The 18,173-nt window shown below is 39.8% G+C and overlaps 2 protein-coding genes across 5 annotated transcripts in view; one reads left to right on the top strand and one right to left on the bottom strand.

Annotated features, from left to right (window-relative positions):
* Positions 1 to 18,173, bottom strand: part of LOC105670189 (UPAR/Ly6 domain-containing protein crok) — a 123,926-nt gene that overhangs the window by 43,557 nt on the left and 62,196 nt on the right. The window contains exon 1 of one of the 3 annotated variants that reach the window (XM_067359139.1): positions 15,583 to 15,760. The exons of 1 other annotated variant lie outside the window; for it this stretch is intronic. In XM_067359139.1, coding sequence (XP_067215240.1) covers positions 15,583 to 15,660 — 78 coding nt within the window. In that variant the 5' untranslated portion in view covers positions 15,661 to 15,760. Of the gene's footprint in view, positions 1 to 9,553; positions 9,608 to 15,582; positions 15,761 to 18,173 lie in introns of those variants that run through there. One more of the 3 variants, XM_067359140.1, reaches the window with a different exon arrangement.
* Positions 16,022 to 18,173, top strand: part of LOC105668201 (uncharacterized) — a 71,405-nt gene continuing 69,253 nt past the window's right edge. Inside the window, exon 1 of one of the 2 annotated variants that reach the window (XM_067359138.1) lies at positions 16,022 to 16,844. The gene's annotated coding sequence lies outside the window, so the exon portion shown is untranslated. The remainder of the gene's footprint in view (positions 16,845 to 18,173) is intronic. The other variant, XM_067359136.1, reaches the window with a different exon arrangement.

The following is an 18,173-nucleotide window of genomic DNA, read 5'->3' as shown; positions in this document are numbered from 1 at the left end:
GCGAATAATATAATCCATAATAAATCCTGTGGATTTCTGCATTTTTCAAATATCACATTTTTCCCTTGCATCGATATGTTTCTTTCAAAAATATCCTGTTTGGGACGCGATATAATTTTCCTCCCCAAAATCACATCGCTATGAAGTTGAGCTTTCGAGAATACAGGCTGGGAGTTATAAGAGCCATTACGTAGCACGCGTCATTCACGGCGAGGGATTGGACCGGACAGATGGATGGAAGCGCGAGTTGGCCGTCGCTACGAGATGGTATTGTGCGTGGATCAATAAATCGCGCGTGGAGCGGCGGAGACGTCGAATGCCGAATAAAGGGAGTCCTCCGTCCTCCCACGACGGACAGAAGCGACGATGAGACGTTGTTTCGATCGGCGATTTGCGCAATGGCCTGTTTAAGTTCGGTGCCCGGTTTAATCCTTCTTACGACTCATCCCGTAAATCGATTAACTCGCGAGCGCCATTACGAAACTCGGGATTGGAATTCTTCGAGTAACACCAATTATCGTCCGATCGGTTCTCAGCCGCGCGCGCGCGCGCGCACGTAACAATCGGATTAAATTAAGAGTCTCGATCGATCGACGGAATATCGAGGCGAGGAATAAGAATTTTATTTACGCCGACATCTAACCGTTAACACGACTGATTCTATAAAATAGTGAATAAAACAAATGTGAAAAATTAAGGACAAATAAAATTGATCTTTTTTTCTCTTTATGTAAAAACTTGGTAATCGTGATTACCTAAACGATTGTAACATAATTATTTGAATGCAGCAGCAAATGATGAAGAAACTTAATGCAAGACAGAACTTAATGCATTTGCAGAACAAGTATGCTCAAATTTCGCTAAATAAATTCCATATTTCTATAATGGCAGTATTTTGGCAATTTTGTGGAAATAGTTTCTAAAATCTGCGGTACCGCAATTTTCCTACGAAACGAAGCGCTTTGAACCGAAATACCTCTCCATACGTTGCGTGTTACACAAATGTTGCCGCATTGTGGGACAAGCGGCAAACCTCATTCCATCCGCGATTGTACCACGGAAATCGTAACGAGTGCTCGCGGCCATTTCGCGGAGCTTAAAAACCAATTAGCCGTGAATCCCAGTGTTTTCACGTCAAGTCAGCGCCGCACAAAGGCGCGCCTTAATGAGCGGAGGATACATATTCACGCCCTCGACGATCGTTAGTGGAATAAAGCTTCGTACGGTCGTTTCGCAGACATCATCACGATATGGCTTTAGAGAATTCACGCTAGAGTGCAAATTACAACGGTATTTTAATAAAAATGCAGATTCAAAAATTAAAATTTTGTATTGTTAATACTTTTCACTACAATACGAGAAAGGAAAGACTGGGACACTTGTACGACGCGTATAGCTGAGAGCCAGAGACAAATGCGTGCGAATGTATCGCGATACACGACACGTATATGTGGAATCGTACACACGTCTAATTAATATGTGCATCATATTTTCTCTGTACATCGTCTTTCAGGTAAACTCCCTTCAATTGCGCGGTTTCCGCTTGTATCCTCAGCGGATCTGCGTGGAACAACGTACGCGAAACTGTATCGCGTTGAATTATCACGCGGATTCGCTTCTGCAGTCAACAGAAACCACTCGGTTTCGTTAGGTTCAACTTCACCGACGTAGAGCACAACGTAGATATTCTCGATCCCCTCGTCAATAGCGTTACATATTCGTATACATGTTTGTCGTTGTATTCCGATAGGAAACCACAATTCTCTCTCTCTCTCTCTTTCTCTCTCTTCGACGAACGATGAATGATGCACACAGCGGTACGGACATATAACAACCTATAGATTTGATGTATCTATATTTAATTTTTTTACGTGGCAGAGCAAAGTCCTTCAAAAGCACCGCTATTTTAACAATATACGTGGTTGATACACGAGCGATGATAGAATGTCAGCCAAACGGACAGCGGTATAATATATCTCGCGCACAAAACGCAAGAGAAATATATACGGAAAAATAAAATAACATTTGCGAAAAAAAGAAGACTTTCAATTATTCCCGCAATAACACCTTTTGGAATTTAGATTATTTAAAATAAATAATTAATAAAATGATTAAAAACGGCAACGCAGAATTTCAACATTTCACCTCTGAAATTTGGTCTCATATTTCATGTCATGTAATTACGTGACATGGAATGTCATGGAATTTCATACGTGCTATGTTTAAATTTAATTTCGTATTTAAAGAAGATGCACAGCCACACGAGGCGAATAGATCGGGGAATTAATCCTGAGAGACAACGCGGCGGGGTGGATCGTAGGCGAGTTGTTACAGTCGATGGCGAATAATAATGCCGCTCACGCTGAAGGTGATGGGAGCAAGCGTGAACGACGAGGTGAGACGAGAGGTACAGAAGGTTTCATCCGCGTCTCTACTTCATTTGCATGGGAAAGGGGAAGGACTCGGCATTGATATCTCCTCGCCTGACCCAATAATACGCAACTGGCCAACCAAACGGCCCGAATTCAATTACGCGAACGTAGTCGAACGCGACCGCTAACTCGAGAGTTCGGAGACAAGCGAAACCTAATAACCAAACAATAGAGAACGCTCGTCCCTATTGCGTGCATATTCTCACGCTTCTCCGGGATATTGATGAATATCTTTCTCGCGTCTTTATTTCAAGCCTACATATCGCAAATATATGACGGGTCACGTGAGTATCCTTCATATTATCAAGTATTTTTAGCATTAAAAATTTTCACTCTACGATATCGTCTCATTTTAGAGACAATTTTTCATATCTTCGTTTCCGCAAAGTGAAATTGCAATACACGGTTACAGAAAGGTATTTTTGTGACATCAGAAAAAAAAACGTCGATTTCCGAAATCAAATATCTTGTGTATTTCGCGCGCGACCGACACAGCATACATATAGGCGGAAAATCTCGCGAATGAAGTTCAATTTCAGACTCCGTGCTGTTTCCACCGCGGGGCTACAGACGAGCTACAGACGAACGAAAGTACTCAATTAATCTGTCGACATAGGCAGTGCAAACTGGCCCGAGCTATTATGGCGAACTAAATTGCTTTCGTACGCGGTGCGCTTATGTGGGAAATTGAAACAATGTTCGAAATTGCGCGGGCCGCCATTATGGTATCCGCTTAACTATTAACGCGCTCTGATGGACTAAGTGCTCGCAAAAAAATTTGAACGCGAAAAGAGGGAAAAGAATAACGACAGGTGAAAGAGGTGGATGGGAGAGCGGAAAAGGGAGAGAAAACAGCCATGAGTACGCTTCAATTATCGCGCGGGGAAAAAATCCATTTTTATCCTCTACAAAATCGAGTATCGACCATCGCGTTACGCCGTTGACTACATACACAGGGAATGGCCGATCCCGCAGGAATTTTCGGAAAATCTGGAACACAGCCAATGGCGCACAGCTTACCGTTGTCGTTGTACCTACGTTTCGGGAGGTGGTATTCCGCCGGGCACTCACTATTCGCTGAGTTTATACGCTCTACAGGCGAATTTTTCCATCCCACTCTTGCCAGCAGAGAATTAACCACGATGGCTGTCCGTCGAGGATTATCACCGTTGCACCGCGAACGTAACAGGTTAATCCGCCCGTCAGAAAATTGCAATGTTAGTATATTCGATATTACTCCCGTTATCTCGTTAGAACTATCATTTTACATTTCCAACAGTTGCTTTAAAAAATATCAATTTACATGAAAAAAATTTTAATTTATCTCTATAAATTCAGAAGATTTGAAAAACAGGTTTTCTAAAATATTAATTAAAATATAATATCTCGTATGACAAATTTTTTAATATCAAGATATAATGGAAATTTTTATAAAATTTTTACTTTTTCAGATAAAAGAAATATTTGTCGCTTTGTTCAAAGGCAACTCCAATAATTTACCATATTTTGTTCATTATCGCGCACACACGTTTTACGTGTCTACCGTCGACACATAGTTTTGTTTAATACATAACGGTACAATATCGTAGTTTGCTTTCCAACAAAAGTCGAGTAGTGTTTTCCTTGCTATATGAATGTTATTTCGTCATAGCGAGCGCGCGGTCGCGGAAAATTGAAAATATCTGGGGAACGCGAGTTATATTATTTGGAAAAAATATCGTGGGGTCGAAAAGGGTGGACCGTGATGGTGCTGGTAACGTTATATCGAATCGCCCTACTTTCGAACGAATCGCAGCGAGTTCAGTACGCGGGTTTCGGTCCGAGCGACGTTTACATTACAGTGGTGTTATCGGATTTCTCGCCGCCGATGTAATCGTCGCTGTAATCTCTGTCTCGTATTCCGCACATCTGCATACGGCTTAAGACATGTACATACATATACATGTGCACTCTACATCAGTATATTTGATAAATCTTTTTCAATTAAAACAAATTTCCATCAAAGGTGACCTAGATGATCATGCATGCGGATGAACCTTTACATTTGTTATTTTATTGCTTTAATATAAAATAATTAATAATAATAAAGACAATATTATAAAATAAAATTTGAGAAACGAATGTGCTTGACAATTGTTGAAGTAAAATTTATGATATATGTAATGTCACATTTAAAATAAAATTAATTTATATAATTTAAAAACTTGAAGTTTAGGCTCGCAAAATTTAAATCGATGGAGTAGCAGAAGGATCTCAAGCCAAAGAAGATTGTAGTTCTTTAATATCTTTTATTATAACAAATGTTTCTCGTAGGCAGCAAACGTTTCGGCTAATCATTCAGCCATCTTCTGTGCTACCGTTGCAATTCTAAATAATTACATATCTTTGTAATTTTTGTAATTGAGGTCAAGTTAATACGACAAAGAACTAGAATTTTTGGTCGCATACCTGTTTAGTAGAAGATTGTAGATTTAATTCGTCATTATTAAAACTCTTTTGGAAGTGAAGTCACGTATGTGATGACAAAAGAGTTTTAATAATGACAAATTGAATCTACAATCTTCTACTAAACAGGTATGCGACCAAAAATTTTAGTCCTCTGTCGTATGAGATAAATTTTATTAACTTGACCTCAATTACAAAAATTACAAAGATATATAATTATTTAAAATTGCAACGGTAGCACTGAAGCTGGCTGAATGATTAGCCGAAACGTTTGCTGCCTTCGAGAAACATTTGTTATAATAAAAGATATTAAGAACTACAATCTTCTTTGGCTTGAGATCCTCCTGCTACTCCATCGATTTATATAATTTAATTTACCATTAAGAACGAAAATTAATAAAGATTTCATATTGTTTTAGATTCTTATTGATTACTGAAGATTTATTTCATCTAATTTACCTATTTCTACATAAATAGTATCAAATATTTTATTCTGTTTGTTACGTCGGTTCTGTTTGTAAGTCAATTTCGAAATAATTTATTTTGGTATTAGCGTGACAAAAGGCGGCCGTGAGTTATCCGGTCGCCGTTAAGACAATGACGAGACATCGGCATTAAAGTTGTATTATTAATTCGGGCGGGAGGAAGAAAGGAGGAGTGAAACTCTTTGATGGGGATTGCAGTACGGCTATGCATGCTCGCCCAGTCGGTCGTTCGTTTCATTATTGAATGCAAATAGGTTCGTTAGGGTCCCGTCGTTTTTAAGTGCTCGTCGAGCCTCGACCTTCTGTCTAGTCGAGCCTCCAGAAACAATACCCCGCTCCCGAGAGAGCGAGGAAAATTACTCCGCGGAAAGTTTAGCGTGTCGCCGCGTGACAGCCCACTGTCAGGATCAGCAAGAACTCCATAAATATACGGGGTGCATAAAATCTAGCGAATTGCCTTCTATCTGTATATGATGCCTGAGAAATCATCGGTCCTTTTATTACAGTCTTGAGCCAGACGTGTGCTAAACAATATAAAATAATATCGGAACATTGCAAATCTAAAGTTAAAATAAAGTAAGCTCTAAGATACGTTAATTACTTACATTTAAATATCTTTATCGAACATTAAAAATTATAAGACTTGGAAAAAGGTAGGGTTTGCTGGAGAAAATATTGGTTTGCAATCATCAAAGTTTGAGAACGTTCGACTGTCGCATATGGAAGCTGCGAGCGCAAAATCAACGAGCGTTATATTCCGACTGCGTCAGAATTTAGGGATGTCGGACGCATCGCTCCCGTTATTCGAATTACGATTAGAAACGTGCTGGTCGCGTTCGAAACAATTGTTCCGTAACACCTCGATCGTGGCACAAATGGGATCTCCATCGGCGTTTCTCGTCTCCCTTCTCTATACACGACGCCGAAATGTTGCCGGTTGACCAATTGGACGTGGAAATACGAACGTGATCAGCGCGCAAGGGGAAATTGAATATGCAAAGTTTAATGCATAATAAAAATGGTAAATAAAAATAACTATGTGCACACGAAATCAAACTTTGGAAAAATCTTTTTCAAGCGATCTTTATTACAAAGTTAAAATATGAAAAAGTATCTTTTCAAAAAATAGAAAGAGTGAAATTAGAAATAACTATGACAAATAAAGTAAAAAGAAGAATACAAAAATCTAACAGTAATGATAGAAAAATAGAAATAAAATAAATTAAGTTTCAAGAATTAAAGTATATAACTATTATTTTTTTTTTTGCAAATTTAATGCCTAAAACTCCAGATTGATTGATCGTGCAGTCGTCGGTGCTTGACATTATGTGTGTCCGGCAATTATCGTAAAACGAGTATAGGGTGGGAATTACGAGCGTCTCCAAAAATCGCTGACGCCGCGACGGATTTTATGGCCTAACGCCATTCGCCGATCGTCGGGCAACTTGTCGCTCGCATGTAATTGATCGGGCGCGGCAACAGGTGATTTACGATGATAATTTGGTAAATATGACTACGATTCGCCGCATCGTTTACCGATACCGTGATAAATGCGTTGTATTATCAGCGTCGGTTTAGTGCTAAATTCGATTTTAGGTCAGAGATTTTCATGCGAAATTGAAAATAACGCTATAAATCACAGGTCCATAAAAAAATAGAAATTATCGACATTCTAAATACATGATCAATATATTATTTTAATAAATGATGGAGCATGGCGAATGAAGGAATAAATGCATACATTTTACATCTCATGAAATTTAAGCATCACATTTAACTTTAAGTAGAAGAACGACAGAAACTATCAATTTCTGATATTGCGAAGGATTTTCCTGATGAAAGTCCCATTCATTAGTTTTATTCTCGAAGAAATGAATGACGTAAGGTAAACGGGAGTGGAAACGCGGGCAACAATGGCGCGACGGGTTAGTAGGTTCATTCCAATTAAGAGCAAGCGACAATAGATAGACGGATAGTGACAGCTTTGGCAATAGAACAATGAGGGGGCGGCTATTTGTCATTGACAACGAATCGGATTGTTGCGGGGCGAAATTCAATCGAGCATAGTGAATGTACAACGTTCGCAGTGGCGCGTTTAGTTTAGGGCTTCTACTATTCAACCATTAAATCACACTAAACTCTACAACTAAACTACTATCGACTCAAGTTATTCTACATGCATAAAATTAAACGAAGAGAGGTAACATTTCTGAATTAATGTAATATTTTTAATCATGCGATCATGCAATCGTGTAATTCATTGCAGAAAAAAATTGTCATAGAAGTGGAAATTTTAATTCTCAAAAAGAATCGTTATTTGATCAATTTTTCAATCCGAGATTTTTTAATCCAATTTAATTCGAGATTTTTGAAGCTTTCATAGCTAAAAGAGAGATCGCAGAGAGAGAGAGAGAGAGAGATCTTTGATCTTCGTAACGAAATGCGTCACTGGCCGTTCAATGATCCCATTGAGCCGCGCACGGTATGATGTTTCAAATAATCAAGAGAATATATATCCAAGGCACCCTCCTTCCTGTACGCGCTGCCGGACGATCGAGATGATAGCAATTTGCACTGTTCGGTCGCGGAAGGACCCGGATTGCGTCGGAGGGCCCACATGAATGGAACGGGCTGCAGGCGTGCCGTATGCGTGCCAAATGGAGAATGGACCTAATGCCCTTTACACCGGCGGACAGTATACGTCGTTAATGGCCACAAAAGCGCGGTCGTAATGTGGTTCCGTGTTTACGAGGCTCGTTGGCTACGAAAAAATTCAGACGTTGCCGGCGGAGGATCTTTCGATAAAAAAAAACCGATAAAAGGAAATGTGCAGCATACGCGGATAATTCACACGCGACGTCATTGATAACTGTATAAAAATTTTCGTAAAAATAAATCTGAATTTTAATGTCCAGATTCATGTATATTACTTTTGGAACACCCTGTGAATTAATATTCTCGCCATAGATAATGCAAGTATAAATTTTCGTTACGCTATAAATCAGGGAGTCTTAAGAAACTACAAGTTCTCCAATTCAATTTGTAAAATAACGTAATTAGCTCGAGATTAATGATGGTCTCAGCGAGTTTGAGATAGTTTCCAGAAGTTAGCACCATCAGTGATCTAATAGATACATTATTATGCGATGAAATGTTCGCCAACATCTGCGTGTTTACGCTCCAAGTATCGGAACGTGCGTCTTCGCACAAGTCGGCCACGTGAAAGCAGCTCCCGTCGTAAAATGTGTTTTGCAGAAACTCGCTCTGTCACTCTCATTCAGTTTTTTCCTTCTTCGGCACAATCGATGCGAGAACAAACATATCGAGATAAATAAACTTCTTCGCGTCGACATCGATTTCGACTGTATTGCACAAAAGCCATCTGGCTCCCCGGTTTCGACGGGCGATCCTTCAACAGGACGGGGTGTCTAAGATCACCCCCTAAAAGGAAGTAAGCCTACGAGAGAAAATAATAGCTCGGTCGAGGCGCAGACGTTCGCGGCCATAAATAACACACACTATACATACCACGCCATCGCGGTAGACGGCTTATTTACATCTGCGTGTACGTATGTACGTGTACACGAACAGACGTCAAGAGAGGAGGAAACTGCAGACGAACGGATAGAACGCGAGACAGCTCGCTGCTTTTGGTAACCTAACCTAAACTCACTCCATTCCGTTTCCCTCCCTTCCACCGTTCCCCTCGCCCGCTTCGCCGGCCTCATATACCTCGGGTTACCCTCTTTACCGTTTCTGATGTACTTTCGGTCATCCCCAGTCACGCTCGACCAATTCTGCAGCTGACTACTTGTCGAATTGTTGTGAGATTCTCGGAGTTATTCGCAGTTACTTCAATCTCTAAATTCAAATGCTGTTCGGCGGCGAGAATCGGGACGAGATACAAAATGCGTTCGAAAAATCGGAAGATTTATGAATTATAATATCTCGCACAAATAAAATTAATTTTGAATCAAATTTCGATAATAACGATAAGTAATTTTACTCCGAATAAAATATAACAACTCATAAAACATCGCATAATACATTTGTGTTTATATTATTGGATAATGTAATTAATATAACTGATTTTATAAATTTGATTCAACGGACAAATAATAATAAAACCAATAAATGATATATGATGATTAATTTAATGTCATCACAGTAAAATTAATTCCATTTATTTACCTTGAAATTTATGACATTTTCCTTTTTGATAAAGTGCATCAATCATTGGCGATAATCACGTGGATAACATCGCATTTGTCATCATTCTCACGTCATAGCTTTCCGCGAGAGACTGCAAATGGGCAAGTCATGTCGGCACGACGTTGTTCGCGATCTCAACGCGAGTGTATCAAGAAAAATCTCGGTTGTCTGGGGACGCGGGTGATCGGGCGCGGATGATCGTAGACGTAGAAGTCGAAAGTCTGCGAGACGTGTACTTTTATACCGGCAGATATTTCGCGCCCGCTGAAAGAGCAGCACGGCTGCGAGAAGACTGACGACGACTGCGACTCCGTACAAGCGGAACATTTCGAGTCTATGTACCGTGGGAAATATCGTGAGAGCTACACGTCCCCCGCATCGGGTTCCCATCGATCACGCGCGGCAACTTTCGCTCCGCCAAGTTCGCGATTGGGATTGTTAAGATGACATCCAGCCTCCGATCCTGCTAATCCATAAGGCGCACGCTTAATAGAAATTCTAATTAAACTAATCGATACGCAGAATACGCAGACAGAGTCAAGAATCAAAATGTTTCTTGCGATAAGATCTTGATTTTTTAACCATTCTAATTGCTAATTATGAATTACGATTTAAAAATAAAAGTCTAGAAATAGACGAACGCGATGTAAAGGAATACTAAATTTAATGAAATAGTCTTCTTCTAATATTAAAGTTCTTGCTTTATTTTAACATATATTTTCTCTTTGTGAGATAACACAATCCTTTCTGTTTCAAAGCTGACTAATTTTGAAGTCCAATCGAATCTCTATTGCAAATTGCTGAAAGTTATTTTATGTTAGATGGCTCTTTATTGCGTAATGGGCTCGAATTGAACCGTAGTCAGCTGGAAAGTGTAAGACTCGTAAATTGATTGCACGAGATCGCGAAAAGAAAGAAAGGAAGCCGAATCGGCGGAACTTAAATCCTCCCAGATGGTTCCGAATCTCGTGCGCGTCGATAAAATGTCTGATGCTCTCCGCCGTTACGTTTGTAACAGAGTCGTCGAAACTTTGCAACAACAGTACGTTTTTCTCTTAACGGTTGTAATCAACGTTCAAGTTAAAGGAAACTAGAGATTGAGAACTCGTTCATCAATTCCGTTTGAGAATAAATTAAGCGGCGGGAAAGCAGAAAAGAGAGAGAGAGAGAACAGCAACTCAGTCGACAAATTCGAGCGGGTCAGTTAAAGCGCACGAAATCACTTTCATAAATCAAAGAGAGCAATGCTGATCTCCGAGAGAGGCTCCGCGAACGTTGCAAAACATCGCTTTGAGAACACGGTGCTCGTCGCAATTAACCTTCTGGCAGTCGCGTCATTTTGCGCTCCACGAGCGGTTGCCTGATGCACAAAGTAGAGTGAAATGCATCTTCTAAAGATCTATGATCTATCTCTTCTCAATTTTCGTGATTAAAATTTTTAATTATGCTAATAAAAAATATTCCACATTCTCAAACAAAATATATCTTCACCCTAAGCTTAATTATAATGTTACCGCAAGATCTATTTATACGAAATTTAAATCTCTCGAATAAAATTTCGATGGTGGTTCTTCGATAAACATTCTCGATCGACGTCGACCAATATAATACAACGTGTTCTCTGTGTGCGATCGTCGGAAGAAACTGTCACGGTCTTCCTCGGTGCCACGTCCGGCGAACGACTGATGTTTAACGTGGGAAGATCCGCGCAACTTTGATACGCGTCGCTTTTTCTTTCCTAATGAAAGCGTCGTAACCACGCATCCACTTGATGCAAGTGGCATCGCGCATTATACATTCAGAGCATGACGCGACGTGTGTGTCGCGCGAACTGCTTTGATACTTGTTTTCGTGCAGTCACGCGTGCCTGCTTTCACGTCGGAAATAGCCGCATTTACCTATGCATGTATTCTATTTTTGTCTTTTTTATCGCGGTTGTACATTTGTCAACATACTTTCTCTTTGCGAAACAGTGATCTGAATAACTAAATCCATTCACGGTACAAAAGTAATAAAAAATTAGGTACAAAAAATTAATAATGTCCTCTGCAAAACTTAATGAGCAATCTTACTTAACTTTCAACTGTATTAAGTATAAAATACTAGATATACTAAATGAATTAGATGTAAAATTAAAAATAGATGTAATTTTTTTTTACTATCAAATTAATCTCGAATCTCCTAATTAATAAAATTATTTAATTTTTATCCGTGTTAAATATTGACAATACACAAATGGCACATTTGTCAAGACGTTCTTATTTTGCAAATGGTTCGAAGCTCTGTTTCAGAACAGCTTCTTCTGAACGCCTTCAAGAGGCGATCCGAATATACCGAGACGTTAACGAATCTTCTCCTTCTCGAGCGGGGTTGAAGAGCGCGAGCATGGGACATCGTTAGCCGCGAGTATGCGACACATTCGTATGCAAATGTAGCTGCACGCGTGAGTCCGATGTCCCCGAGGGTTCTAAAGTTAGAAACATGCGACGAGAATATACTCACTCGCAGGTCTGTCCAAACCCTTACATTGCGAATGGAGCATAATCCTGCTTATTTTATGCTAATTTTCGCATGCCTCTGGGTTGTATAAGTATAGCTTTAATAGCGGCGTGTTAATTAAACAAGCACATTTCATTTAATTAAATGAGTGGTAGAAAAGATCCCAATTAGCAAATCTTAAAAGCTGAGAAAAATATATTTTAATAACTTTCGTTCTTAATTTTTTAATCAGTTTCTAGACAAACAATTCTGAAATAATCTAACGATTATGAATTCTATTTCGTACAATAATTACATACTGCGTTATCCGAATAATTATGTTCTGTATAAAAAGAAAGAAATTATACTTTTCATAATTCTAAATTTTATACGTAAATAAATACCAGTTTTATATCATATAAAAGCACAATTAATAAGATAAAAAAAATACATTGTTTCATAAAATAATAAAACAAGCGATAGCAGTATTTGAATAAACCACCTTTTTCATCAATGAATTTTTTTCCACGTGAGCATTTCAAAAGCCAATGGCTGTGGAATGGCTTCGGGCCATTTAATTCCAACGATTGAGGCAACTTTGTGTTCGCTCGACTGTTGTATCCCGCGAACTCGAAACGCGCTAATAATGTTAACGGAAAAAAAGAGTCTTATGCGCGACATCAGAACTTTGTTCGCAAGCAATGTAAAAAGATTGAACTCCACCATTGCTTCTGTGTCTGGCGAATACGAATGTAAGTAGAAAAGAAGGCAGAGACCAGAGGCAGACGCGCTAAAAATGACGGATGGTGCATGCACACGTGAATTATATTGAGAATTTGCAGTGCCGAGTGCATGAAAAACGATAAAATGTTGCTTGAAAACCAACGGCTGCCGTTATTTATTACTTGCTTTTGTTAGAGCTCAATGATGCGCGAATTTTTATAATAAATGAGTGAGTTTGAATATTGCAATCGTTTAGTGGTTAGAATTACGATTAGAATGGGGCGGAGAAACAATGGAATTAATCGATTAATTAAACATTTACAATAATTAATGGTCAAATCTAATTCATTAATAATAACTGTTACTAATAACTGTTACTAATGACTATTAATAATAATTAATAACTAAAATATTTGTGGGCATGTTTCTACACAAATAATATATATATACAATTTATATTTATAAATTTTCTATTTTTATACGTAAGCTTTTTTCCTCCTACTTTTTGTAATAATTATTATTCTAACCACTATTGTAGATAGTGTAATCAGTTAGCAGCCGAGCTGCGAATGACACATACTTATTTTTTACATTATCATATTAACTTTACATCATTAATTAAAATTATCAGTAGCCCCAGCGTGTTATTCTTTCGTAGCTGCGTGTTAGCCATTGTAAATAACGTTTACACCAATAAACTAACGATCAATATTACATCGTGTTCTATTTGCTTCTGCGCACTCGCTGTATTTCCACCCCGTGTTACATGTGAAGCTATATTAATGTTAATTGACAAACATGTGTCCCCGTTAGTTAGGTTAATGAGCGTTTAGATATTTATTATGCCATCGTGCCATTCGCGTCTTTTTTTTTTTTCTGTAGCCATTCATATATAAAAAATTTAAATGGATCAATATACGTCCCCATCCAGTCCTCAGAAGAATGAAACGGGTAGCAGAAATAAAACATATTTCGCGAAGCTTCTAAAATATTTAAAATATCCGAAAAATAAGTTCGAGAGCTTCGCTTGATAAAATTCGACAAAGGACGACGAATCTATTTGTCTCCGAAAAATTGTATTGGAATTTCACATGGCTGCTACTGAATGAACAAAACGACAGATTGTATCGTCGAGATGTCTATTCTAACAATATAGTCTTTGGTTTGCTTTTTCAACCGCGACGCACACAGATCGACGGTATCTTTTGAACAATTGCGATAGCGATCTCGCGATATTGCTGGAAATGCAATTCGAGCACTTGTTCCGGACACTCTAATCCACTCTGTATCACGGGAGACGAGAGTAAAAGCGGACAAAAGCGAACGAAGGGCACGTGACTGCCTCCGTGTGCGGCGCTACGTGTGCACGTACGGAGGTGAGCGCGCGTGTGTGCGTGCGCAACGACCTGCTACGAAGTTCTATATCCGGTTCAGCTTCCGCCTTTCTGTCGGCTCCCGACATTATCGTCCCTTCGATCTTTTCCGAGTTCGCCTTAATCCGGTTCGCGTATTCTCGTACAGCTCTGCGCGAAGGGGCACGCACACGTGCCGGAATCGCACGCGACTTTCGCCACGACTCGGGAATACAACGTTATACTTCGAGAAAGAGAGAAATATATATATAAAATTTTCCGGAGCTGCAGCTGCTCCATCACCAAGTCCACTTGTCGCGCGGTCCTCCTCTCGAGGATGTCGATAGCCGGCGCAGAACGATCAATTCTTAAAACAAATAGCCCGATCGTCCCAGTTCGCGTCTCGCGGCCGCGCGGAAAAATGAGATACTCGCGCCTCAAGACTCGTCTGCTGAAATATTCATTCTTTCGGTTCTCTCGAAGGTTCCCCGGCATCTTCACGCGGCTCACGTATCGCGTTTCCGTGCATAAAAAACGCGCATGTCCAGCGATTGAAACGATCGACCAGATCGAAGCGTATTTATGTCGCAAGCAGTAATTGTCATCGGCTAAGATTTCTCACAGTTAATCAGAATTCTTAACCTCTCGGCTTTATATAAAACACGATAGGAAAATCTTCATCTTATCGTGCACTCTATTTTTTGTCCGAAAGTTTTCCAGAAATTTATTATGATTCATGATTCGCGAGAAAAAGAAAGAAAAAAGTATCATAATTTCCCAACATAACAAAAATTTACTTTATCTTCCATTCCTTCCTCTCACTTTTTATCTTCATTTTTTATTTCAAATGTTTGGGCTTTACGCGGAGAGATATAGAGCGACGTCACCCCCAGATACATTTAGATATTTTAAACGAGCGCAAACAGGTTACGAGATCAAGATAGATGTAAAAATGACTGAGCGTGTTTCCCGGTGTCTTCGGCGACTCGAAGTTAGACGTCCGTTTTAACGTCGAGCACCCAGGAGCAAAATATAAGGGGGAACACGGCTACCGCGCGATGGCGGTGGGCGGTGACAAGCGAGACAAGAAAGATAAAGGAGACGAACGAACGAACGACAGATAGATATCAAAGAAGCGACTCGTAGAAACGGTGCTTGGAAAAGAGTGCCCAACTCTCGTGCTCGTTTTCCTTTCTAGAAAATAAGAGGAGCCGGAGAGAGAATTGAGGAAGCAAGAGGAATAGTGATATTCTACGTCCCGGAGATGTACCACCGCATACACACACACACACACACACACACACATACATACATACACACAGAGGACGTACAATGTATACTAGAGAAACGTGGAACGCGAAGAAAAAGAGGTAGTGAGATAGGAGCACAAAAGGTGGAAAGGAAAGCGGGAAAGGAGATGCTGCTTCCTGTCCTGTGTACCGCTTATTAATATACCTTCCGAGCTGCGCGAGTTGCGGCTGCCGCTTTGGCAATTGCTGCATCATGATCCTGCAAGACCTCGTGAATTGTCATTCCTACTCTGAAGTATATGTTGATGAGATTTTAAATTAGAAACTCGCATCTATCGTACTCGTAATATTTATTACTTTTTTCCTGCGCTGTTCCAGCAACTACTCCTGTTTAATTATTCTACATCTGGGATCCAAGAACTCGGATGAATTTCTCGAAAAACAAAAAAAAAAAAAAAACATTTAACCGTTCAGAATTAGATGTGCATTTGTATTATCGAAAGGAATCGTACTTCTTCCTCGGCCGAATTCAACAAATAAGCAATTAAGGAATAAAAAATTATTATTGAAAAAGAATATTAAAATTGATAAAGTCAGCAGTGGATAATTAACCAGTCCGAATCGGTAATCCTCTTATAACTGCAAAAAAGTTATACAGCTATAAATACAGATCTTAAAAAGTAGTACTTCAGAGCCAATAGGATTTCTTTCGCATAATCGCTGCTTAATCTTTTTCCCCCAAACTAAAGCATCGACGGACAAAAGTTGTCCGGCGGAGGGGTCGGATGCGAGATCGGCGCAACTCCGGCACACACGGATGAACGCAGGCCCGAGGGTCGTTCCGGCGGCGTGACGCGCCGTGACGCTCGGCGCCGCGGCCTCCCTCAGTCAGCCCTGCGCCGTACGGGCGACGACCACGAGGGAAGAGGAAGTGCCGCCGCTTCTCGCCGTCGCGCGAGCCGACGCGACGCGACGACGAGCGCCCGTCCGTCCGTCGAGAGCTTTAGTCCGCGTCCGCACGTCGACTGAAACACGCGATTCACGTCCACCCGGTGTAGTGTGCGCGGCTCCCTTCCTCCTGTTAATCTCGTCCTGAAGGAACAGCCGATCCTTCCCCCCCCGATCGACTAATAGAGTTCGCGTTCTCTCCTCCCCCCCGCCGTTCTACTTTCTCTTTCGTCGTTCCCCTCGCATTAATTATTCGGTATCTTTCGTTTCGCTTTCGTCCAGAGATGCTTCGCAATTCTTTTTGAAATAAACAGGGAAGGGAATGTTTCGAGCGTGGGAGGAGTAAGACTACCAGAAATCCGAGATGTAATATTCAGCGGTCGTAATTACATGTACGGTGTGTGCGCGCCGGTCCAGCTTTCCTGCCACGAAGTTGGAGCGGTATTCGACAAAAGTCGAAGCTGAAGAGGAAATCTTGCTTGCAGGATTTTGGATTTGAACGGGAATCTGTTCACAAAGGTGCGTTTTAAGAATTTTATTGTTTGATTTTGCTATTTAAGATAAAAAGTGATATTTAAAAATATACGAAAATAGTATTCAAGATAAACACTTGTGCTTGAAATATTATTCAGCGGACAAAATTTGTTTCAAGTGTTCCAAGTAAATAAAATATTGGTAATTCTGTTAGAAGTGAAGCAATCTGTTAGAAGTAAAAGTTATTTTAATAATCGTAACGATAATATTCTTCTATTCTTTTATTGGAACTTTAATTTTATATTCTGTGAGTGAGATTAAAGTCGCATTGATTTAATCATTTTTACATATGAATAACTGTCAGCAACTTTTTGGATGGCTAAAGATAAAAAAATTATTTTTGACTGCAAATTTAAAAAACTTATCTCACTTTTTCTATTTTCAGATATTGTTAAATGTCATTTTTAATTAAATTGATCCATATTACAACCATTTGTGAGTCGTATTTTAAAGAAAGGAATAGTTATAAATAATTTATTCTCGATTTAAGTGCCTTAGATTTATTATTTCTCGATAAAAGAAAAGAAGCCTCGTTCATATTAATGGTTAAAGCCTCAATAAATTCAGATGCATCACTGGCTTTGACAGCCTGTCGAAAATACAGCAAAAAGTTACTTCCAACTATGGTTGGAAAAATATACACGGTCTTACATTAACAGAAGCCTCTTGCCATCTTAAAAAATACTTATGAATGAATTATTCTCGATTCAGGAATTTTAAATTTAATAAAGAGGAAAGAGTCTTCATTCATAATATAACTCGGAATCGCAACAAGTTTAAATTCACCACAGTTTCCTCCCGGCATCCCGTTGAAGACATCTCTCCCGTGAAAAGTTACCACCAACAATAACTTCAGGAATACATTCTCTCATTCTCTCCTTCTTTACTCGTAATTTTCACGCACTATGGACTACCATGCGTCGGAGGGTGATTTTCCCACCCCGCGCGACGCCACGCAGCAAAGCCTTCTCTCAAACTTTTCCGTAATGAGATTTCTCGGGGAACGAAGAGGGATTACGGCGCGAGGAGACTTTTTGCTCGTGTCACCCGCGCGCGTCGCCGCGGTCCCATACATCAAACTGTCGGCCAGGGATGTTGCAGGTGCATATGATCCGTTCGGCTAGGTTAAGCGCCTTTATTTTCGCGACGTGGCCGCGATAGCGCTATTAACGGCAGTCGCGATTTCGCCAAGTTTTTTCTACCGATTTCTCGCACGTTCGAAAATTTCGAATTGCCATAAATCAGCACAGTAAATTATTAAATATAGGATTGAAAAATCAATATTATAAACAAGCTACAATGCCATATTAAAAG

Source organism: Linepithema humile, chromosome 7 (genome assembly GCF_040581485.1).
Source record: "Linepithema humile isolate Giens D197 chromosome 7, Lhum_UNIL_v1.0, whole genome shotgun sequence".
Taxonomy (NCBI): domain Eukaryota; kingdom Metazoa; phylum Arthropoda; class Insecta; order Hymenoptera; family Formicidae; genus Linepithema; species Linepithema humile.
Note: the sequence above shows the minus strand (reverse complement) of the source record. Positions and strands in the feature narration are given on the sequence as shown.